This window comes from Dromiciops gliroides, chromosome X, assembly GCF_019393635.1.
Source record: "Dromiciops gliroides isolate mDroGli1 chromosome X, mDroGli1.pri, whole genome shotgun sequence".
NCBI classification, from domain to species: Eukaryota; Metazoa; Chordata; class Mammalia; order Microbiotheria; family Microbiotheriidae; genus Dromiciops; species Dromiciops gliroides.
In genome coordinates this window covers 79,641,941-79,665,425 of record NC_057867.1, presented here as the reverse complement: position 1 = coordinate 79,665,425, position 23,485 = coordinate 79,641,941, and the positions used below count along the sequence as shown (strand labels likewise).

General features: G+C 47.2%; 2 protein-coding genes across 3 annotated transcripts in view; both read right to left on the bottom strand.

Annotated features, from left to right (window-relative positions):
- MPP1 (MAGUK p55 scaffold protein 1) overlaps positions 1–17,873 on the bottom strand; it is a 70,490-nt gene extending 52,617 nt beyond the window's left edge. Inside the window, exons 1-4 of one of the 2 annotated variants that reach the window (XM_043974529.1) lie at positions 17,735–17,873; positions 16,819–17,099; positions 10,022–10,154; positions 5,176–5,562 (exon numbers count right to left, since the gene is read on the bottom strand). Coding sequence is in view for 1 of the 2 variants with exons in the window: in XM_043974528.1 (XP_043830463.1) it covers positions 3,052–3,057 (6 nt within the window). In the remaining variant the exon portion in view is untranslated. Of the gene's footprint in view, positions 1–3,051; positions 3,106–5,175; positions 5,563–10,021; positions 10,155–16,818; positions 17,100–17,734 lie in introns of those variants that run through there. The other variant, XM_043974528.1, reaches the window with a different exon arrangement.
- A 2,129-nt stretch (positions 17,874–20,002) lies between these two features.
- Positions 20,003–23,485, bottom strand: part of F8 (coagulation factor VIII) — an 88,260-nt gene continuing 84,777 nt past the window's right edge. Inside the window, exon 26 of the mRNA XM_043974747.1 lies at positions 20,003–20,584. Coding sequence (XP_043830682.1) covers positions 20,429–20,584 — 156 coding nt within the window. The 3' untranslated portion in view covers positions 20,003–20,428. The remainder of the gene's footprint in view (positions 20,585–23,485) is intronic.

Below are 23,485 nucleotides of genomic sequence, written 5' to 3'. Positions count from 1 at the left end.
TAGCTTGCAGTACTCACTCTGCTAAAAAAAAAAAAAAGTAGCTAAAGGCTAATGCCAGCCCGACAAGTGTAGATTCATAAGAGTACCTAGGATCTAGAAGGGCAAAGTAGCTAAGAGGGCCCTGTGTTTGTCGATCAACATTTATTAAGCACCTGTAAGGGCCACTCACTGTACTAAGCTCTGGGGAGTGGGAGAGAGAGTCGTTGCCCTGAAGGAATCCACAATCTAATCAGGGAGACACCAAGCAAAGAAAGCTGTACAAACAAACTACAGACAGGACCGAGAGGGAATACTTAAGAGAGAAGGCACTAGGATTAAAAGATGTTGGGAAAGACTTCCTGTAAAGCCAAGGAGGTCAATAGTTGGAGTCTCAGAAGAGGAAGATTGTTCTAGGCATGGGGGACAGCCAGAGAAAATGCCTGGAGTAGGGAGATGACTTGTTTGTGGAATAGCCAGGAGGCCAGTGTTACTGGACCAGAGGACATGTCGAGGAGTAAGGTATAAGGAGGAGGTTATAAAGGGCTTTGAATGTCTAATTCGGGAAACAGCAAAGAGGCCAGTGTCATTTGAGACTACATGGGGATGTTGGGGGTGGGCGTGGGTTGAAGAGCTCTAAATACCAGAGGACTTTACATTTGATCACAGAGGTGATGGGGAGCCACAGGAGTTTATTGAATAGGGGAATGATCAGACCTGAGCTTTTGGAAGATCCCTTTGGTGGCTGAATGGAGGATAGATTGGAATGGGGAGAGACCTGAGGCAGGCAGAGTCCCCTAGCGGCGACCCCAATAGTCCAGGTGTGAGAACGATGAGGGCCTGCACCAGGGTGGGGGCCGTGTCAGAGGGGAGAAGATGTGAAAAAGTGAAATGGAGAGGCTTTGGCAACAACTTAGATGGGGGGGAGGGGGAGAGATAGTGAGGAGTGGAGGAAGACTCGTGGGTTGTGAGCCCAAAGGGGCATAATGCAAGGAGGATGGTGGTACCCTTAATAGTAATAAGGAAGTCTGGAAGGGCTTAAGGGGAAAGATTTGAATCATGTTCAGTTTGGATCATGTTGAGTTTCAGGTGTCTACTGGACATACAGTTTGAGATGTCTGAATGGCAGTTGGAGATTCGAGAGTGGAGGTCAGGAGAGAGATTGGAGCAGGATAGGGAGATTTGAGAATCCTCAGCTTAAAGATGGTTATTAAATCAATTGGAGTTGATGAGATCTCCAAGTGAAGTAGGACAGAGGGAGGAGAGAAGAGGGCCCAGTACAGAGTCCTCAGGGAAACTCACAGTTACCAGGAATGTTCTGGAGGAGGATCCTACACAGGAGACAGAAGATGCAGTCAGAGAGGTAGGAGGAAAACCAGGAGAGAACGGGTGTCATGAAAACCTAGAGAATTGAAAGTGTCAAGGAGGCAAAAGTGATCAACAGTGTCAAAGGCTGCAGAGAAGTCACCGAGAATGAGGACTGAGGAAATGCCATTGAATTTGACAACCAAGAGATGAATGAACAAAGCATTTATCATTGGTATCTTTGGAAAGAGCAGTTTCAGTGAAATGAGATCAAAAAGATTAAAAAGTTAAACTGGACCAAGATGCAACCCAACTGAACTCTCTCAACATTCTCCTCTAAACAACTTTAAAATAATGCCTCACACTAAATCTTGCAGTGGCAGAGCCAACAGAAACTTAGGAAGTTAGCAGAATTTTGTGACACTGGCATGGAAGCCTGTCACATGTGGCTACAGCAATAGCAGGGCCATGGCAGCAGCTTTGGGAGCTCTCTGGCAGAGATGATAAGGGGGTCAAGCAGAGATTACAGGGGATCCTTTGCTGGCACTGGCTAGAGCTGGCGCTGACTGGCAACTCTATCACCCATACGTAGTGCCCCAAGCCATACATGAGTGGTTTTGTTAATATGGAGAAAGCAAAGGGAATCAGTGGGAATCAGTAATGAGCTACATTGGTGACATAATCCACAGCAGCGATAGAAGCACGAGTAGGAAAAGCAAGCAAGAGAATTACCAGAATGATCCCCATTTCCTTCCGTCCTACCTGGAGGGAGGTGAAGAAAGAGTCAATGGCATTCAGTGATTAGTAGGAGAGCTGGGTTCTGAGCCTAACTTAGGACAGTCTAGCTCAATTGCTGAACTAAGTTCAGAGACAAAGAAACACGAGTTGGGCAATTTTACAACATGTTGGGAGCCACAAACAATGGTATTAGAATACTTTGTTTTCAATTTCCCCCTTTTTGTCAGTGGGAGACTTGTCATAGTTTTTCCTGCCTGGTTAATGTAAGGGGGAAAACCCAGCTCAAACCTTACAGTTCTGATCTTGCTAAGTTTTTACGTTCCCTTCCATGTATTGCTTACATTTGACATATATGATCCTCTGATCTTGTTGCTTTCTCAAAATTCTCCACTCTAGCCAACAAATTCCAATTCTCCTTAGGAGGATCAGATGCTGTTAAGGATCTAATCCTATATATATAAGCATAGGTAACTATTTGCAAGTAGATGCTTTCCACCCACAGGTTCCATAGTTACCCCAATGAATTTACTCACAAGAGGCTGAGTGTACTCCACTTGTAACAGAAGTCCTGGGATGGGATGTATAGATACACTAAGGTATTCATTCCCAGTTGTATATAGAGTTATATCAAATGACTTGTCTGTAGTGAAACACATTCAGTCTCTTCTTGTTCAGTTGTTTTCAGTCGGGCCTGACTCAGATTCAGCACACTTTGCACTGTACCGTGCCAGCAGCACATCACTCACGGCCCTATACTCCACTGCTCCGGGCCCCTCCAGAACACCAAAAGAAGCCCAGATCCAGTCAGCTCTATGGACCATTCAGGGAATCCTTTCCCCCTCGACAGAAAATGAGATTGAGCAGATGGTCCTTCAAGTCCTTTTGAGGTTTTTGAAGTCCCTGAAGGACTGAGGCTACCCCCAAAGCAAACACTGTAAGGAAAGCTGCCTGGCACCAGGCTTTGGCCTTGGAAATACATTCACCTCCCTCTCCCCCAGACATCAGTCCTGCTTCCATCCCAGCCCTCCTCACCTTCATCCAGACATACAACTCCAAAAGCTCCAGCCATCCTCCTCAACTGTCAACCAGCTGCCACCCACAGCAACCCTAAGGGAGAGACAGGAGGCAGCATGGACCAAGCAAGTCACCCACTCATTGCCCCTCATGCCCTGATGGAGGCTGTGCAGGATCAAGAGCCCTGTGCCCTGAGCCATCCTCCTGGGGAGGAAGCAGCCCTGTAGAGATGCAGCCTGGTCATTGCCTCATGGGTGCCACTGCCACAGCTACTGAAGACCCAGAAAGGGAAATTCTTGCCACCAAAATCCTTGGCCCTATCAAATGGTTCAACATTGGAAACCGATGTCATTTTATCAGTGGAAATAACATGAAAGAAAAAGCTTTGGCCATCTGCTTGGCTGCTGCACCCTAAGGCCCATGGGACTTTCCCAGCTGACTTCCCTAACTTCTATTTGTATCCCCAGAACTTAGTGCAGTACCATGCACACATTGGGCACTTAAGAAATGCTTTTCTTTCTTTCAGTCATTCATTTAGTCAGAGCCTTCCCGGCAGTGAGCTACCACAAAATACAAGAAAGCCACCTGGACAGAAATCCCCTGGCCACTATGGCTGACAAGTGGACATCTGCTCTCTTCTTGAAGGCTCCAGGCCAAAATGGGGTTCACGGCTGAAGGCCGCGAAAAGGGCCTCGCATAATGCTGAAAGCTTTAAAAAACAACAAACAAACCTAGAAATATTCAAATGAAATAGCAAAAATGTTAGTGAATGTTGTTTCCTGAGGAAGAGGAGGTGCATTTAGAGGAGAATGAAGAGGCAAATGGAGGCTTCAGGGGAGTTTGGGAAGGGGCCTTTTAGGGTGCTCAGGGGTTCAGGGCCTTGCTTCTTTATTGGACAGAAATGAGTGGCATTCTTTTTCCTGATACACACACATGCATTGCAGGTGAGGTGACCAAACTAAGGCTGCCTTAGTTTGAATGCTGCTTCTCCTGTTTACTAGTTTTGTGATCCTATACAAGTCACTTTGCCTCTGTAAGCTTCAGTTTCTTCATTTGTAAAATGGGACTAGTAATAGTGCCTACCTTCTGGGGTTGTCGTGAGAGACACATGAGGTCATGTCTGTGAGGCCTCAGGGGGACAGAGAAACATCAGCTCCCATTCAGCTTATCTGGGCATTTTTCTCCTCAAGTTCAAGGCAGAATTTCATGTCTCAGACTTCACAAAGCAATTACCCTGGACCCCCAGGTACCTGCCCAGGTAAACGCTTCACCACAACAAAAAGAGCCGGGCCTTTCTTTCTTTTTCCATGCTCAGAGTTTTCTTTAGCTCATAGGCTCCTAGATCTAGAGTTGGGGGGGGGTAACCTTACAAACCATCCAGGCCAACCAACCCATTCATTCTATGGAGTAGGAATCTGAGGCCCACAAAGGTCACAGCTCTAGAAAGAGACAGAGGCAGGATTTGAACCCAGGTCTTATTTACCTGTAAGGGGATCCGTTTGATAAGTCTCACCACCATTAACCAAACAAGATTATCAGGTAGAGGTTTTTGTCAGAAGGGTCCTTTGCCCCCCACTGAGAGAATTTAGGGAAATCTCCTGAATGCTCTCCAGGGTTAGGGTCAGCAGACGACTGAGAGTTGGTGACTCTGATTGGAGGAGCCGCCCTTTCCCCTGGGTTTATGAGAGAAAGCTCTGAAGTGTTTTCCCTTCCCCTCCCCCCCCCCCATCTTTCTTGTTCAGAACACTGTCCTGCAAGGGGCAGGGCAGGGGGGGGGAGTGGGAGGAGGAAGGAGCAGAACTTGGCAGATGGTCAGAGAAACAATGGTTAAGTGACCTGTGCTTGCCAGTCTACTTGCAGGGCCCCCACCTCCTCACTTCCTTCACATTCCTTGTCTGGAGCTTAGGCCCAAGACTAGCACTCCTGTGAGTGCATTTTCCACGGAAGTTGAATGAAGAGTTCCCAGGGCTTCTGGGCCTCGTCAACCCTCTGTTGCTGCTGTCATGAGATGCTCAGCACGGGTCTGAGAACCATGGGGAGTGCTTGGTGAGTGCCCCCCAGAGTGGCTTTACCTTCTGGTGGGAGCCTAATGGTCAGCACCCCCATATGTCTCTGAGCTCCTGTGAGTGCTTTGAGACTTACTGTGGTTGAGGAAATCTAGGCTGTCCCATACTTAGTCCCCATGTTGTCCATGCAGGCGTTGAGGAAACCCAGACCATCAGCCGCAGCCACACTTCATTGTAGAGATTTTCCTGGAAAACGCTGGGGGGGGGGGGGCATGAGCCGCAGAGAGAAACTGTCTGGGATTGGTTCCCTGGGATCACAGCTGATCCGTACAATCTTCCAGCCATTGGCTAACACACTCAAAATTCTACTTGGAAGAAATGGAAGCCTAAACATTGAATTTAATGCAGAGAATTGAAAAGGTTTTCTTTCTTTGGGGATCCAAGAAGCCAAACTTAGACTCCATAGTGAACTTTGAGAAATCTTCTGGGATGTTCTCAGTGGTTTCTGTTACCCACAAGAATCCTGGGGAACGAGAAGAGGAGGGTGAGATATGAGAGGTTGTTCAAAGAGACAAAAGGAAAAGACTGAGGGCTAGAAGCAGGGGTCAAGGGGTCAGAGGTCCCTCCCCACTGCCATCTAGCTCGGATTTCAACACAAAGGAAATCAGCAGCAAGAAATTCAACAGGCAGAGAGCTATCCTCAAAGATTAGAAGGGTTTAGCTCTTCTGTGGAAGAAGGCTTAGCCTTGGCCTGCTTGGCTCCAGACCAGGAGGGACAGTAAACTTTCTTCCCCATCAGCCATCTCAGACTACAAGGACCTGAAATCAAAGGTAATTTTTTCAAACAACTCCTTTGGTGGATGGTTAGTTCTTTTTTGTTTTTTAGGTTTTTTTTTTTTTCAGTGAGGCAATTGGGGTTAAGTGACTTGCCCAGGGTCACACAGCTAGTAAGTGTTAAGTGTCTGAGGCCGGATTTGAACTCAGGTCCTCCTGACTCCAGGGCCGGTGCTCTACCCACTGTGCCACCTAGCTGCCCGGATGGTTAGTTCTAAGTGGATTCTGGGCTCCAAAACTAAGCGGTAGGCCCCTGGGCAGGAAGGTATAAAGAATGACCAGCCCCTTGGGCTTGGACCCTGCCACTCACTATGCCTATGAGCAAATGACTGCCTTTCTGGGCCTGACAATCACCAATCGGAGCAGAGGAGGCTTTCTGAGTCTCCTGACCTAGAAGATGGAGAACTAGCCCTTTTCCCTGATCCTTAGGACCTCTCAAACTTCTCCAAGATAAGAATTATACACCAGAGAGAGACAGGGCGATTTCAGCTGTCTCCATGGTCTAGGCCACCAAGAGTTCAAACAAGGTCCAAATTCAATGAACTAACAGCAAAGTAAGCCAATGTGCCCTAACCCCTACCGCTTGCTCAACCACCAAAAGAACCCAACTACACACACACACACACACACACACACACACACAGTGTTCTATGCTGCTGGCCCAGAGACCTGAAGAACAGGGAACCAACAGCATATGGGGGTGGGCGAGGAGGGAGGAAGGAATGTGCAGAATTCTACATCCACCTGGGGCCAACTCTGCCCTTGAAGCTGGTGAACTGCAGCATGGGAAAAGGCTGAAATGTTTTGACATGGAAGATCATTAAGAGATGCAAAAAGCAATCATGTTCAAAGAAAGCTTGATCTCCAAAACAGTATGCAGAGGGACAACTTAAAAATTCTAGGCCTTCCGGAGGAACTTGTAAGTCCCAAAACCTGAACACTCTAATGCAAGAAATAATACAAGAAAACTGCCCAGAACGAAGTGAGTAGCAGACAAAAAGAAGTCTAAATATCCTCCAGCCTCCAGGAAAAAAAGGAAAACTCTAAAGTGCAAACCCCAAGACACAGGGTGTTACATTTAGCAGTTCCGTTGAGAAACAACAAATACCTTGAGCAATACCTTCAGATGGGAAGGAAAGGAAATTCTAATAACAAAAGAGTAATTTCCACCCACCAAAAATTGCTGGAGGGAATAGAATGCAGCCTGTGGTGACCAAAGAAGGGAAAAGATGGACACTCAATAATGTGCTGGAAACAATTCTAGGATGACCTGAAGAGATGATTTGCTTCTCAAACATTCCAGACAACAGAAATACCAGAAAGGCAGAAAATACAGCAATCAGGGACAACAGCAACAACATAATTACAGAAACTATTAAGAAATTTCTTTCTGAATATACATGAGAAAACAAGGGTGAAAGGTGGAAAAAGAGGAACAAGATTCATATGTACAGAAATATTTACAACAACTCTTTTCATAGTAACCCCAAACTGGAAACTGTCATTCCCAGGCAGGGCGGCCCTGGGCAGCATATCAAGACAGAAGGAAGTTCAGAAGCCAGCAGCAGCACATGGGTATGTGGCTCAGACCCCAGCAACAGAGCCTGCTATCAGTTCCAGCATGTAGCCCAGCCTGCAGAGGAATAGCCAGAGCAAGAACCCCAGCCCAAAAGGAAGCCTACAATCTCGCCCCTTTGAAGCAGCAGAGCTTCCTGGCTGGCTGCTATGGGCTAAGGCCAGCACCAGTTGCTCAGAGCAGGTCAGGAACTTGCAGAAGTCAGACTAGAGTTCAGAGACCAGTCTTCCTTCCAGGCCATCCTGAAGCTTTGGTGTAAGTCTTAGTGGAGGATGGATGTATCAATGACCTTCAGCTAAAATCCAATGCGGCATAGTAGAGTTCTGGGCTCAGAATCAAGAGAGACCTGGATTTGAATTTTGTCTTTGCTGCCTTCCAGTTCATGGGGCCTGGTGACCTTGGGGAAGTCACAGAATCTTCCCTGGGTCTGTTTTCTTATCTGCAAAATTGGAATGATAGTAAGATCCCTCAACTTCAGAATGGAAGGGACCTCGGAGATCAGGCTTGGGCAACTTCCTTGTTTTACAGATGAGAAAACTGAGGCCTAGAGAGATGAAGCAACTTGACCAAGGTCACTCACCAAGTAACAAAGTGGCAGAGGCGAGATTGAAACCAAGGTTTCCTGACTTCAGACCCAAGATTTTTTCTTTCTTTCTTTCTTTCTTTCTTTCTTTTTTTAAAAATTATAACCTTGGGGCAGCTAGGTGGCACAGTGGATAAAGCACCAGCCCTGGAGTCAGGAGGACCTGAGTTCAAATCCAGCCTCAGACACTTGACACTTACTAGCTGTGGGACCCTGGGCAAGTCACTTAACCCCAATTACCTCACCAAAAAAAAAATTATAACCTTAACAAACATCAACAAATATGAAGATTTCTGTATCCAAAGAACACACACACAAAAAAACAACTTGGAAAGACCAGAACTCTGACAATGCAATGAATATGGAGATTAGTAGTTCATCCAGTCATTGCATTGTCAGAGTTCTGGTCTTTCCAAGTTGTTTTTTCTTACAATGTTGCTGTCCTTTTGTAATCTGGGGCTGAAGCCCATTTCCATAAGACTGTGGAGAATGATTACGGAATGCTCCCTATCCGAAGGGTGAAGGGTACAGTTGGTGAGAGCTTGAGAGAGACAGAGAGAGCCTCTTCCTGACTTTCAGCAGTTCTAGATTCTCTTCAGAGAAAGGTCCTTCAGTGGAGAGAAAGGCTTCTGGAAGCAGACATGTAAAGGAGCTGGCACCTCTATCACATCCCCATCCTCTGCTTCCTACACTAAAGACTTTGGGTGAGATCTGGGACACGACCCTGCATGTATAGCTATATTAAATATATACACATAACCTTTTACTGGTACCAAATTTTTTGCTATCCCCACATTCACTTACCCACAGTTTAAGAAGCTTTTCTTGACTAATGTGAAAAAAAATTTCATAACTGTCTCCTCTGGAAAACAGAGTGAGAAATTCACAGAACAGATCAGAGAGTAATTAGGAAAACACAGAACCAGTCTATTGTCCCATTAGCAATCGAGCTAATTGTGGGATATTCCTGCCAAAGAAGAAGCTCAAAAGTCTTTTGTGAGTGAAAATATTTAAACAGACCTTAGTTATCCAAGTTTTAGGTCTCTATTGGTAATCAATCAGATCCAGATTGATCAACTTTCGGTTTTCCTGGCTTGTTTGTACAGTTAGTGCAGTTCCATTAGCATGCTACAAATCAGTTTGATAATTCGTTTTAAAAGCAAACAATATGACACAAGTATATGCAATAGTCAGGTTGATAGTTCAAACTTGAAAACAAACAATAAGACAAGAGTATGATTCAAAAGGGGTTGTCACAGATAAGGAGGCCCAGATGTTTTTACAAGTACTGGGGAGGAAAACAGGATGGCTCCAGCAGACTAAGCCATAAAATCTTCCAATCATCCTGGGGAAAGAAGCCACAAGTAGATAGGGGCTTATCTGTTAGCAATAAACTCCCAGACACTTGGAGGGGCAAATGGTATTCAACACACCAAATAACTCTGGGGTTTGCTTGACACTCACTTGTATATTGTCTGGTTCGGTTGGAGTTCAGTTGGAGAGTTCAGTTGATCTCATTAATCCAAAGTTTCATAAGATTCTTTTGGATAATGAGGCAGCTCCATCAAATCCAGGTGGTTTATATATTCATTAACCCTCTCATTTGTATGTAAATTATTAAATTTTGCCTAACACTTACATCTCTGCTTTCAAAACTTCTCTATGAGACCCAGACAGAGAAAACTTTCAAGGAGATATGTGGCCAATGGGTTTCAACTCCAACAACAGGATACTTAGTTCTGGTAAGAAGAGCTCCAATGGGGACTAGTGTACACCTTGTACCCTCACTGAGTCAATGGCTCTTTGTGGCTGGCTCAGGTTGCTTGTTTCACACACACACACACACACACACACACACACACACACACACACACACACACATACTTCCTGCTAGTGTCCCTTTGGACAGCCTGCACTTCCTCTCTGCCCTTCCATCCTCAGCTCCTAATGACTAGCTCTGTCAAGGAGATAGAGAAACCAGGGCCTTACGTGACACAGAAGAGAAAGGATATAATTGCAGAGGAAATCACAAAAGCATAAATAGCTGCCCGTGGGAAGAATTCCATGACGTTGATCCAGAGGTCAGTCAGGAAGGAGAACAACCAGCAGTTTCTCCAACTTCCTGCAAGGAACAGAGACACCCTCATTGTGGAGACAGAGGAGAAGCCGGCTGGTGTAGATGAGAGTGAGGCTCAAGTCTTGCCTATGGGGTGGGCTCAAGGTGTGGGGGGGGAGTTTTCTTCACTCAGCAAAAGCTCCTTGACCTATGCTTGGTTTTGTGGGTGTTTTGTGTAACCCAGTTTTCTGGCAGTGTCTAGTGCATGACAGATGCTTCAGAAGTGATGCAGAAATAAACTGAATTGAGTTGAAGTGGTTTGCTTGAAATCTTTAAAAAATGGGATTTGGGATGGGTCTTAGACAGACCTAATTGGGGGAGTAGAGGTGGAAAGCTATATTCGTCCCCCATTTGTTGCCAGCTACCCTGCTCTTGGCCTTCTCTGGGGCCCTCTGTAGAAAATGCCTTCCTTCTCCAGGAAACTTGTCATTTCATGGGGGAAATCTCATTATGCTGCAAGTTTGAATCTGCCTCATCCTCACATTTCCTCAGCCCCCTTTGATTGGCCCCTCTGACCAGAGAGCAGGGCCAGGGGTTCCAGGGACTCTACTTAAAGAGTGGGGCCAGCACAGTCCCTGAGGTATCCTGCATTTCCTCTCTTTCCATCCATTTCTCCCTCACCATCATCAGCTCCCTTGTGTGTGTGGACTTCCCCTATTAGTTTGTAAGCTCCCTGAGGACAAGACCCATTCTCTGGGACATGGCTAGATCCTGCTGCTTCCAGGACCCCAGCTGAGTGTGGGGCAAGAGAACCAAATGAGAGAAGACCAAGCCCTGCCTGCCTGCCTGCCCCTCAGAGACTTTCTAGTCTCAGAGGAGGTTTGGACATATTCCTAAACAAAAATGAACCATAAGAGAGTGGTATTTACAATGGTGACAAGGCTAAGGTTTAGGGGCAACGAGGAGGTTCATTAGTGACAGAAATAGGAGAGAGAAGGGAAAGGAGTAGAAGATCATGGTATTGTAGAATAGTATCATAGAATACCTTGATAAAGCTGGAAGAGAGAGAGACATAGAGAGAGGAAGACAGAGACAGGGAAATGAAGAGAGTAAGGGGGAGAAAGAAAGAGACAGAGATGGAGAGAAATAAAGACAAAGTGAGACAGAAACATAAAGGCAAAGAAAGTGAAAGAGACAGAAAGATGGAGACAGAATGGGAGAGACAGGGATGGAGAGAGACAGACACAGATATGGAGACAGAGACATGGAGAGATACAAAGACAAAGAGAGAAAGAAAGGTAGAGATATAGAGACAGGGAAATAGAGAGATGGAGAAAGAGATAGAGAGAGAAACATGTTGAGACAGGTTGAGACAAAGAAAGAGACAGAGACAGAGAGACAAGGAGAGACAGAGACAGAAAGGAAAATGAAAAATATAAAAAGATAGGAAGAGAAAGAGGAAGAAAGAGACAGAGAGGGACAAAGACAGACACAGAGATAGAGACACAAAGACAGACACAGAGATAGAGACACAAAGATAGATACAGAGAGACAGAGAAATTGAGATATAGAAACAGAGACCAAGAGACAGAGAGACCAGTGAGATAAAGACTAAAAAAAATTAGAACGAGAGATAGAGACAGAGGAAGACACAGAGAGAGAGACTGAGAGACAAAAACACAAAGACAGTGATAAAGACAGAGGGGGAGTGTGAGAGGGAAGATGAGGGAGAGAAAGGTAGAGAGACACACAGAGACAGAGACAGAAACAGAGAGACAGTGATGGAGAGAGGGAGAGAGATAGGAAGTAAGAGGGAGAGAGGCAGAAAGACAGAGAGAAACAGAGAGACAGAGAGATAGAAACAGAGTTAGAGAGATGGATATAGAGATAGAGACAAAGAAACAAAGAGAGACACAAAGATAGAGCTACAGTAGAGACAGAAGACCTTGAGACACGTAAAGAGACAGAACCAGAGACAGAGATGAAGAGACACAGATTGAATGACAGAAAACAGAGACCAAGAGACAAAGAGACAAAGAGAGAGAGATAGAAATTGAAAAGAGTTTAAGACAGAGAGACAGAGACAGAAACAATAGAGACTGAGAGACAGAAACAGAGAGACAGTGATAAAGGGGGGGGAGGGAGTGAGAGGGAACACGAGGGAGAGAAAGGTAGAGAGACATACAGAGACAGACAGAGACACAGAAAGAGACAGTGATAGAGACACAGAGACAGAGAGGGAGAGATATAGGAAGAAAAGGAGAGAGAGAGAATGGGAAAGAAAGAAACAGATATGGACATGGAGACATGGAGAGATACAGAGACAGAGAGAGAGAAAGAAAGGGAGAGATATAGAGAACAGAGAAATAGAGAGAGGGATAGAGGAAGAGAAACAGAGCCAGAGAGACAGGTTGAGACAAAGAAAGAGACAGAGAGACAGAGGAAGAGATTGAGAAAGAGCTAGAGAGACACAGAAAGACGAGAGACAGAAAGAGAGAGACAGGAAAATGAAGAAAAATAAAGATAGAGGAAGAGAACGGAAGAAAGCGACAAAGAGAGACAGAGAAGGACAAAGACAAAGATAGAGAGAGACACAAAGATGAGATACAGAGATTGAGAGATAGAAACAGAGACCCAGAGACAGAGATGGAGAGATAAAGAAACTGAAAAAAAGTAGAGACTGAGAGACAGAAACAGAGAGACAGAATAGAGACAAGAGGGGGAAAGCGAGAGGTAGGATAAGGGCGAGAAACATAAACAGAGACAGAGACACAGAGATAGAGATAGAAAAAGAGACAGTGATAGAGAGATAGAAAGAGGGAGAGGGGCAAAAAGACAGAGAGAAACAAAGAGTTAGAGAGACAGAGACAAAGAAACAAAGAGAGACACAAAGATAGGGCTACAGAGACAAAAAGACAGAGACATGTAGATAGAGACAGAACCAGAGAGATAGAGACAAAGAGACACAGACAGATTGAGAGAGGCAGAGAATAAGAGACAGAGAGAGATAGAAAGTTAAAGACAGAGAGAGGGAGAGTGAGAGGGAAGACAAGGGTAAGAAAGGTAGAGATAGAGACATGGAGATAGATGGAGACAAAGAGACAGTGATAGAGACACAGAGAGGGAGAGATATAGGAAGAGAGGGAGGGAGGGAGGGAGAGAGAGACACAGAGAGAGACAGAGAGAGACAGAGAGAATTCCCAAAGAAACCAGTACAGCAAAACAGCAAATAGAATTGGAAGCTCACACACCATTCAAGTGAACAACAGTTCCATGTTGGAAGTTCCTCTTGCTTCTTGGACTGGAGCTGGGTAAGATCCTCCACAGAGCTGCAGGACATCACTGTGGCCCTTAAATAGCCTGTCAAGCTATATCCCATGCACAAGACTGATCCCTTAACAAAATATCTATTACCCCAAATAAGACACCAGTAACCTCTCCATGTAGACCAATTCATGTTTATGGACTTTGAGCGAAGCCTTCACAGCTGGTGTCGATAAAGAGAAAAAAAGAAAAAGAAACAACCCCCCCCCCCAAAGCCCCTGGGCCCCCCCCCCATGCTCCAGAGCCTCAGGGCAAAAAGAGCACCTCATTCATTATCCATTCAGGCACGTTCCCCCTGGGACACTGCCTTTGTTGATTAATGCAAAGCCTTTCATTGGGCTCTATAGACATTGATGGCTTATTCACATGCTGCAAATACATCAACTGGACCCCAAGTATAGTGAAAACATTAGTGTATTGAATGTTCATATGGGAAACTGCTCTCTATTTAAAACATGCCACAGGCATAATGACGTCAACATCGAACATGTTGTTAGAGAGAGAGTTTTTCAGCCCGTTCTGGTCTTGCCTGGCTTTTGGGGGGGGGCGGGGCAATGAGGGTTAAGTGACTTGCCCAGGGTCACACAGCTAGTAAGTGTCTAGTGTCTGAGGCCGCATTTGAACTTAGGTCCTCCTGAATCCAGGACTGGTGTTTTATCTACTGCGCCACCTAGCTGCCCCCTTGCCTGGCTTTAAATCTGTTATCATCTATTCAAAATTAAAGAGGGAAACATCTTTGAAAAGCCTTTATAAGCCTCCAAAGTGGCCAGTGCTGATCTCCGGAAGGGATCCAGTAGTGGTGGGACAGTGGAGGGACTTATGGCTGCAGAACCAGGAAGACCTGGGTTCGAAACACAGCTTTGTAATTCTGGACTCACCCAGAGTCTGTCTCTCCCCTCCTCCCCCCCATCTACAGGCTGTCTGTGGGACAAAAGAGATTTAACATGGAAGCACGTGGCTGTAGTCCTCTGCTTCTTCCAACTAGAAGCAGCAGTTCTGAAGGGGCCACTGGGCAAGAGCTGGAGGGCCCCAGGAGTCGCAGAAACTGCACCTCTGGGAGTCCTTGGGCTTTCTGAGGGCCTCTTAATCCAGGTAACCCCTACAGTGATGGAGAATCTCCAAAGGGTCCCCATTCCACCCGGGTTGGGGGGAGGGGGGATATGTCTCACTTTGAGGAAGTTTTTCCTGATGTTGAGCAGACACTCCCCCTCACCTTACAGATAGATATCTTGCTCAGGGCCCTTCCAATGCTGGAAGTCAGCTCTCTGGTGCCTCCAAGTGGTCCTTGCAGAAACTAGGTTCCCAAGAGCAGTATTAGAAAAGCAAGAGGGGGCCAGAAAATACCAATTGGAGTTAATGGAGATGTGTGGTGACACTGAGCATGTGTGTGTGTGTGCATCTGTCTGTGTGTGTTGTGTCTCTGTGTGTGACTGTGCATCTGTGTGTGTTGTATGTGTATTTGTGCATCTATGTGTCTCTTGCAGACGTGCGTGTGTCTATGCATGTGTGTTTCTGTGCATTTCTGTGTGTCTGTGCATCTGTGTGTGCCTGTGTGTGTGCGTCTGTGTGTGTTTGTGCATTTGTGTGTCTCTCTGTGTGGTGTGTGTCTGTGTTTGTGCATTTGTGGGTCTCTGTGTTTGTGTTGTGTGTCTGTGCATCTGTGTGTGTGTGCATCTATGTTGTCTGTGCAGATGTCTCTGTGTGTCCTGTGCATCTGTGTGTCTGGGTCTATGCATTTATGTGTCTCTGTATGTATTGTGTGGTGTGTCTGTGCTTCTCTGTGTGTGTACCTGTGCATCTGTGTCTGTGTGTTGTCTGTGAGTCTGTGCATCTGTGTGTCTCTATGTGTGTCTGTATATGTGTGTCTGTGCATCTGTGTGTTGTGTGTGTCTGTGTGTGTGTGTCTGTGCATCTGTGTGTCTCTGTGTTGTCTGTGAGTCTGCATCTGTGTGTGTGCCTGTGTCTGTGCGTCTGTATCTGTGCATCTGTGTGTCTCTGTGTGTGTCTGTATGTGTGTCTCTGTGTGTCTGTATCTGTCTGTGTGTATGTGCATCTGTGTGTTGTGTGTGTTTGTGTGTCTGTGCATCTGTGTGTCTCTGTGTGTATTGTGTCTATATGTCGGTATCTGTGTGTGTCTTTGTGTGTTTGTGCATTTGTGTATCTCTGTGTGTATGTATGTGTGTCTGTGCCTCTGTGCGTTTGTGTGTTGTATGTGTGTCTGTGCATCTGTGTGTCTGTGCCTGTCTGTGTGCATCTGCATGTGTGTGGATCTCTGTGTTGTTGTGTGTATGTGTATGTGCCTGTGTGTGTCTGTATGTCTGTGCATTTGTGTGTCTGTGCATATGTGTGTGTGTGTTTGTGTTTGTGTGTGTGTTGGGGCAGAGTGGGGCTTCAGATATGCCCTAGGGAAAGCTTCTCCATATTTATGGGCTATGCAAATACTTTTTCCCCTAATGAGAACCTGGTGAGTATCACTTGAGATCAGAGATGAGAGGGCCTGGCTGCTTGGGCTTATCCCCAGGGCCATGTCAGCCTGTCCATTGCTTTTGATTGGCCCCTGATGCTTGGACCAAGTTGGGAGCTGAGAATGCAAGGAGCTTCTCAACTCCCAAATCTTTACAGAGACAAAGCAATGTCAGTGTGGATAGGTCAGCTTTGGGAATCTGGAGCTGGGAGGTCTCTGTGTTTGTTCATGATTGATCTGTGCGAAGAGGGGGAAGAGGTTTACCTGGCCTTCCCTACTCCAGGGCTTGATTCATCTGGGGAAGGACTGAACTTGTCAGCAGAGAGACACCACCCTAGTGGCCATTTTGGGTCCCTCTCCCTCCTGCCCACCCCCTCTTAAAATCTGGAGGCCTTCAGGCAGTTCCTGGATCACCTCAGTCTCCTTGTGTACAAACCCCAAGCACACAGTTAGAAGAGCATAGCAATGGAAATCAACCTTTCTAACCAGCCAGGGACCTAAAAGTTTGGGGCCTGCAGTCAGGAAGGCCCAAATTCAAATCCATCCTCAGAACTCGCTGTTGGGCCCTGGGGGCAAGTCATGGAACCTCGGTTGGCCTGTATTCCGCATCTGTAAAATGGTGATAATGACAAGAGCACCCACCTCCCAGTGATCAAATGAGATAAGGTTTGTAAAGTGCTCATCACAGTGCCTGGCACATAGTAGGTATCATCACCCACCACCGCCATCACTATCACCATCTTTTGGACCCCACCGCCCCCGCTCTGAGAGCTGAAACATGTGACTGAACCAGCCCAGCCACGAGATCATCATTTATTGGAAATGTGATAAAGCAAAACCAGTGAATGTAGTGAGGAGTTAGTAGGGCCACCATCTTCTGAGAAGAGCTGTGTTGCCCCAAAGTCGCTGTCTTGCCTAATCACACTACACTTAGAGACTCACTCAGGATTTCTTGGACTTGGCCACGGTTCCGGTCAGTTTTCAAGGCATAGTCGCTGGTCTTGAGAGCCAGTATCTGTCTCAGGAGTGTCTTCGGGGCCGCTTTCTCTTTAATGCCTGTGGCAAAGCTTGATGGAGGGGTATAAATGGCAGATTCCAGGTAGGGGTAGCAGGAAATCGAGAGGGTCAGGTACAATAGTACCATGGTGCTGTGGAACAGAGACCACCTCATGTTTCTTCTCTTGACACAGGCTAGTTTGGCATGGGCTGCTCTGTCTGTTGGTCTGAAAAGAGAAAAAGATTGCAGAATATCCTTCCTTAAGCCTCTGTTTGTATCACCCTGGAAGCATGAAACCTCTGACCTGCAAGAGGCCTGAGAGACCGACCTAGGCCCCTTGGTTTGCAGATGGAGAAACTGAGGTTTGAGGAAGGGGGAGAGGCTTTAGAGGCTGAATCCCATTTGTAGACCTGTGTCCCACAGCTATGCCAACCAGTCTTTTGGAGGAAATTCCCATATCCTCAATTTCTCTGGGTGTGTTTGCGTTTTTGTTAGGTCAGTCTAAAGGGTTTTCTGGATTTTCATACTATTTGTGACACTCAGCAGTGCCTTTAACCTTGGGCAGCCTCCTCCTCCCCCAACCTTGGGGCTAAACTAAATGGGGTGGGGGGGACTTCTTCAACTTTTTCCACTCCAGACCCCTTTTCAACCAAGAAATTTTAAAGTGACCCAAGGCATAGTCATATATAATAAGTATGCATAATCTTTTACTGTTGCCAAATTTTTTGTGACCTCCCCCCAATATAGGTCCATGACCCCCATTTTAAGAAGCAACCTTTCAAAGCCGCAAAGAGTGGGGGCTGAGTGGGCACATTTCCCAGCAGGCCTCCCCTCCCCCTCTCCTGTGCCAATAGCACTCACCAGAGCAGTGATTGAGAGCGGTGAGAGTTTCCCCAAGGCAAGGTCAGGCCGTGGTCTTCCTCTCTCCTCAGGTCCTCTCCGGCTCTGGCTCCAGTCTGCCCTTGAGCCTCACAAACGGGCTTTAAGAGCAGTTAGGGTCTCTGTGAGGTCACTGCGTTTATTAGCAAACATTCCCTTGTTGCTGTGACAACAGAGCCCAGCCAGCTGAGGCTTGCCTCCCTTGACACTGTACTTTCCAAATAGGGAGATTTATTCATATAGTGAATTATACCCAATTCCCTCTCCCTTTCACCTCTTTCTCTCTTTCTCCCCAGAACTCCCCTCCTTATCCTGTGGTGTTCTGACACAGGCTTGCCCAGGACATATTGGGTGCACCAAACCGGTTCCCTCTGCCTTCATCTCTGCCTCACCAAATTCTCCATGGCCTTCAAGGCACAGGTCAAATGTCTCCTCCTCCAGGAAGGCCTCCGTAACCCTCACCCCTGTCAGTCAGGAATGTTCTTTTCCTCTAAGGATGGCCCAGAAGCCACTCCTGAGGCAGATCCTGGCTCTCAAGACTGACGATTATGCTTTTGACAATGACCAAGAATGGCCAAGTCCAAGAAATCCTGAGTGAGTCTCTAAATGTAGATTAGACAAAACAGCGACCTCGGGGCTCTTCTCAGAAAACGGGGGCCCCTCCTAGATCCTCACTATGTTCACTGTTTTTGCTTTCTCACAGGCTGGGCTGCTTCAAATTCATGATACAGGTCTCAGCTCTCAGAGGGGGTCCGTGGGGTCCAGAAGGGCATAATCTAGTCCAAACCCCTAGAAGAGAAGAAGAAAGCGAGGGTCAAAGAGGGAAACAGCCTTACCGTGGGTCCTCCAGGCAGTAAGTGTAAATACTTATAGATCGAGGCAGCCCTTCCAATAACAACAAAATAACAAAAAACTTGGTACCAGTCAAAGGTTCTGTACACCTATGACATATACCGATATGCCTGGGGTAGCATAAACATTTCTCCGACAAAAAGAGGTCTCAAGTGGAAAACGTTCTGCTTTGAGTCTGAACACTGGTAGATGTTGCTAGCCTCGGCCCTTATCGGCCAACTGGCAACCTCTGCTCCATCCAAGTGGTGGAATTACTCTGAACTAACAGAACTGGGTTCGAGCCTACAGGTTTCCTTTAGTTCTGGGATTTCTGCTGGGCTAGAGGCTAGAACCTTTCTCCCTTCTCCCCCTGCCTTCCTCTCCCTCAGTCTTTGTTCCCCCTCTTTCCTGTTCTGCTCCTGGGGTCTGAGCACATCACCTATGAGGCTGCACTGCTGCTGCTGCTGGCAGCCACTTCTGAACTTCCTCTTTTCTTGGCACACTGCCCAGGGCCTCTCTCCCTAGGAACAGCACCCCCAGGCACAGGTGCCTTTCTCAGCCTGCCGTGGCTCCATGAGCCATACTCGGGAGTGGTTCACAAAGGTGCCATGCCCCAGCACGACTCTAGTAGTAGTAGAGGGGGCAGAAGGGTTAAGGAGAACCTTCTTCTTGTTGCCTTTTAGGAGACTTGGGCCTGTTTGGAAGCAGAGGAGGAAAAACTAGTGGAAAGAGAGTGAGTGAAAATGCAAAAGGGAGAAGGGGGGGGAGGTTCAGTTCAACAGGTACTGAAGCCACTGGTCACTGCTATTGCCTTTGCAGAAGACAGAGGTTGAAGCCTAGCTCAGGGACCAGCTCTCTCCAGGGGGCCAGTGCTCCTGCCCCCTTTCCTTGAGCTAAAGAGAGGAGAGGGTTCCCCTTCTTTCCAACTCCAGGTCCCTTGAAGAAGAGGGTGGAGATTTCCTACCTGGAGGCTGGAGGAGGGAGGTGGGATGGAGAGGAGTGGGACACTCCCATTGCTCAGTTTCTGGTTAAAAAAAGGCACATAAAATGTTTGGAGAACAGCATTGTCTTCTTCATCACCATGAAAACCACCATCCCCAACAGCTCTCAAAAGAGACCCCCCCAATCTCAACCTCTCTTTTCTTTCCCTCTCTTTATCCCTGTCTCCTTTCCCACTCTCTTCCCCTCCCATCTGTTTGTCTTTCTCTTCTTTTTCTAGCCCTCTTGCTTTTTACCCTCAGAGATACAGATTATGCCTGAGTTGTTTTATGGAAAAGCTCAGCCAAGGAAGACTTCTAGCAAAGGATTAAGAATGTATTTGAGTGGATCTATATAGGCAATTTATTGTTAGCAATGACTGAAACCAGCTTGGATTTATTCAGACCATCCTGGGCTTAGGAACATGAATCAACAGAACCATTTTTGCAGACAGTGTATTTTAATGGGATACTAGAAATAGTCACAGATAATCCACCTCCCACACCTCCTCCTCTGCAAGGACAGGTGAGCCCCTCCCTTCCAGAGCCAGCTTCTTGTACTCAATCTGGAGTGTTCCTTCGGCTACACTGCCATCTTCTAGGTGAGGCAGGGTGCGATCCATGCCACTCAACGAGGGGGATGAGCTGGAGGGAGGGGGAGTAGGGCTGGGAAAGAGGGGGCACCTTCCTTTCTCTTAACCTCAGTAGGGGAAGGCCCAGAGATAGTCAAGGATCACAGAAAGCCTCCCTGACCCGTAGTATTTAAATCACTAATGGCAGAGGTAGCTGAGGGGTTGGGAAGAGAAAGGGATGTCGGCCTAGAAGGGGAAATGGCTATTTGGAGCAAAGCTCGGCCAAACCTAACCCATTAGGGCGGCTGCTGAGTGTCACAACCCAGAACCTCCACCCTCAAAGCAATGTGGTTGGCCCAGCTCCAGGGGTGAATCCTCAGACGTCGGGCAAACAGTGGGGGCTCCACGGGGTTCACCACAGGGCTAGTATGATCCTCATTCCCCTTGAAGATCTGAGAGAAAAAAGAGGTGTTTTTGTGAGTTGGGGAGAAGCAAAGGAAGCATGGGCTAAGCACCTGACTTTGGCTAAGTGGAGGCAAAGGGAGGAAGGACACACAGGTCCTAAGTACTGATCCTAAGAAAGAGGGTGAGTCACAGTGTGGCTATCTCTGGGCCTCATTTCCCTTCTGTGTAAAAGGAGCCAACTCGACAGGCTCAGGGCCTTGAGCATCTGAAGAGCAGAGAGAGGCTTTGTGCAGGAAGGGACCCAGTCAGTGAAACAGGACCAAAGTGCTTTGTTCTCCATCAGAAATATCTGGGAGGCAGTGGGTGGAGCTCAGAGAAAGGGACTAGGCAGGAGGGGCAGACTTTCTCCTGACCTACACAAGGTGAGACTCCCCTTCCTCTAGCCCATCTCTGGTTAAGGCTGAAGGAAGCAAAGCTCTTGGTGGCAGTGCCTCCCTTGGGGCCCAAGCGCTTTGGTCCTTGCCAAGGTTCCCTGCACAGGCATCTCCATTTCCCCCATGCGTGACCTTGGAAAAGTCAGTAGATCTTCTAAGCTTCAGTTTCCTCATGTGGAAAATGAATGAATGAATGAAAAAGTATTCAGTGCTTACTATGTGCACTGGGGATACATACAGAAAAGTAAGATAGTCCCTCCCCTCAAGGAGCTTACTTCTAAAGGGGAAAAGAGGTGTCAACCACAAGTGAGATGGAAAGGCCCTACAGTCCTGAGGGTGCACTGACCCACATTCCTCATGTCATTTCCACTGTTTTTCTGGGTGAACCGTTTAATGGCACCAGGGACCCTGGTGATGAGGACTTGCTTTCCTGGCTGCTCGATAGAGATGAGTACAGTGCCTTCTGAATGAGCTGCTAGACAGAATCTCTATTAGGGCAATGCAGTTGCTGACCCGGATGATGGCTGTAAAGGCTGGTCTGGGAGATAGCAGACCCAGTGATCTCTGGGATTTGGGGGAGATGGCAGGCCCTTTCTCCACACAGGCTGCTCCCCTGGACAGACAGCTTGGGGGCCTGGGCTTAGAAGCAGGGGGAACTGCTGTCGCTAAGACTCTTCAACTCAAAAGTCCCAAGCTGTCTCCCCTGGGGTCTGAAAAGAGGTCAGTGATAATGGTACCTTCTTCCTCAGGGTACCTTGCTGCTTCAGTTTTTCTGCCCCACAAGTGGCATCGAGTTCAGGACCCTTATTTGTCAGAAGAAGAAAGTGAAGCCTCAGAGAAGCTAAGTGACTTAGCACTACGCTAAGCACCAGGGATACAAAAAGAAGCAAAAGCCAGGGTTTCCGCCCACAATCTAATGGGAGAGACAACAAGCAAATAGCTACGAACCTATAATATCCATACATTGTAAATGAGAGGTAAGCTCAGAGGGAAAGCATTAAGGGAGGGGGGACAGGCAAGGCCTCCTGCAGAAAGTGGGATTTGAGCTGACTCTTGAAGGAGTCCAGGGAAGCCAGGAAGCTTGGGTGAGAAAGAAGGAAATAGCCAAGGTATAGAAGGGTTGTGTTCAAGAAAGAGCAAGGAAGTGAAATGTAAGAAGACTGGAAAGGCTGAAGAGGGCCAAGTTGTAGAGGATCTCATATTTGATCCTAAAGGTAATAGTGAGCCACTGAAGTTCAATGATCAGGGAGGTGTCATCATCAAACCAATATTTTAAAGTGACTGAATACCTTGGTGCTCTGCATGATCCTTTGGTATCAGTCCTCATAGGACTGCACAGCTTTGAGTTCTAAATCCTGAACCCTTGCTTGTCTAAGTATTTTCAAGCTGACCTCCAGTTGTGACGGTGGGATGTGGTAGGGTCAAAATCCAAACTGCAGGACTTTGGAGCTAAATGGAACATTCAAAGTAACCCTGTCCAACCCTCTCATGTTACCAATACAGAAACCGAGGCCCAAGAGAATCCAGGACCTTTGAGTTCAAATCCAATGTTTTCTGACTCCAAACTGATTGACTGAACCAAGAATTCACTGCCCTCAAAGATGGACCCTACAGCCAGAATGGGAGGGAGGGAGAGGGAGAGATGGAGGGAGGGACAGAAAGAGAGGGAGGGAAGGGGAGAGAGACAGAGACACACAGAGAAAGAGAGAGGGAGAGAGGGAGGGGGAGGGAGAAGGAGGGAGAGGGAGGGGGATGGAGGGAGGGAAGGAGAGGGAGGGGGAGAGAGAGAGAGAGATAGAGAGGGAGGGAGGGGGAGGGAAGAGGGACGGAAGGAGAAGGAGGGAGAGGGAGGGGGAGGGAGGGAGGGAGGGAGGGAGAGAGAGAGAGAGAGAGAGAGAGAGAGAGAGAGAGAGAGAGAGAGAGAGAGAGAGGGAGAATGAACCACTGAGTACACCAAACTCAAGCAAAATTCCACTGTCGATGAAATCTGTTAGCAGTGACAACTCCTAACAACTCCCCTCCCTGGGCTGGCTTCCACGATTGGGACCTTCTCCTTTCAAAGCTGCTCCCTGCCCAGCAAGGTTTCTGGGAAGATCAAATAAGAAAATTCCCAGGAGGCAGTCTTAGTCTTAGAGGAAATGCTTGATGAATATTTGTTAAGAATGAAGGCTATGAAAAGGAATGAAATGCCCACTCAGGGCAGGCCAATGAGGGAGCCCTTCTGAAGGACTTGAAGTGGCATCACGCTAGTATATATACTAGTCTGAGTAGGTCCAACTTCACTGGAGAAGGCAAAAAGCCACCCTTGATTCAACCTCTTTCCCTTCCCTTTCCTGGGATTCACAGCCCATCAATTTAGGCCCCTTTGGCCATGCCACCTAAGTTCTTCTCGAGGGCAGCTTTTGAATCCTGCTCCCCCCCCACACACACACCCATGCTTTCAAATGAGGTACCTTTTATAAAGCACTTAGCACTGTGGTATTAGGTTCTTAATAAATCCTTATTCCTTTCCCT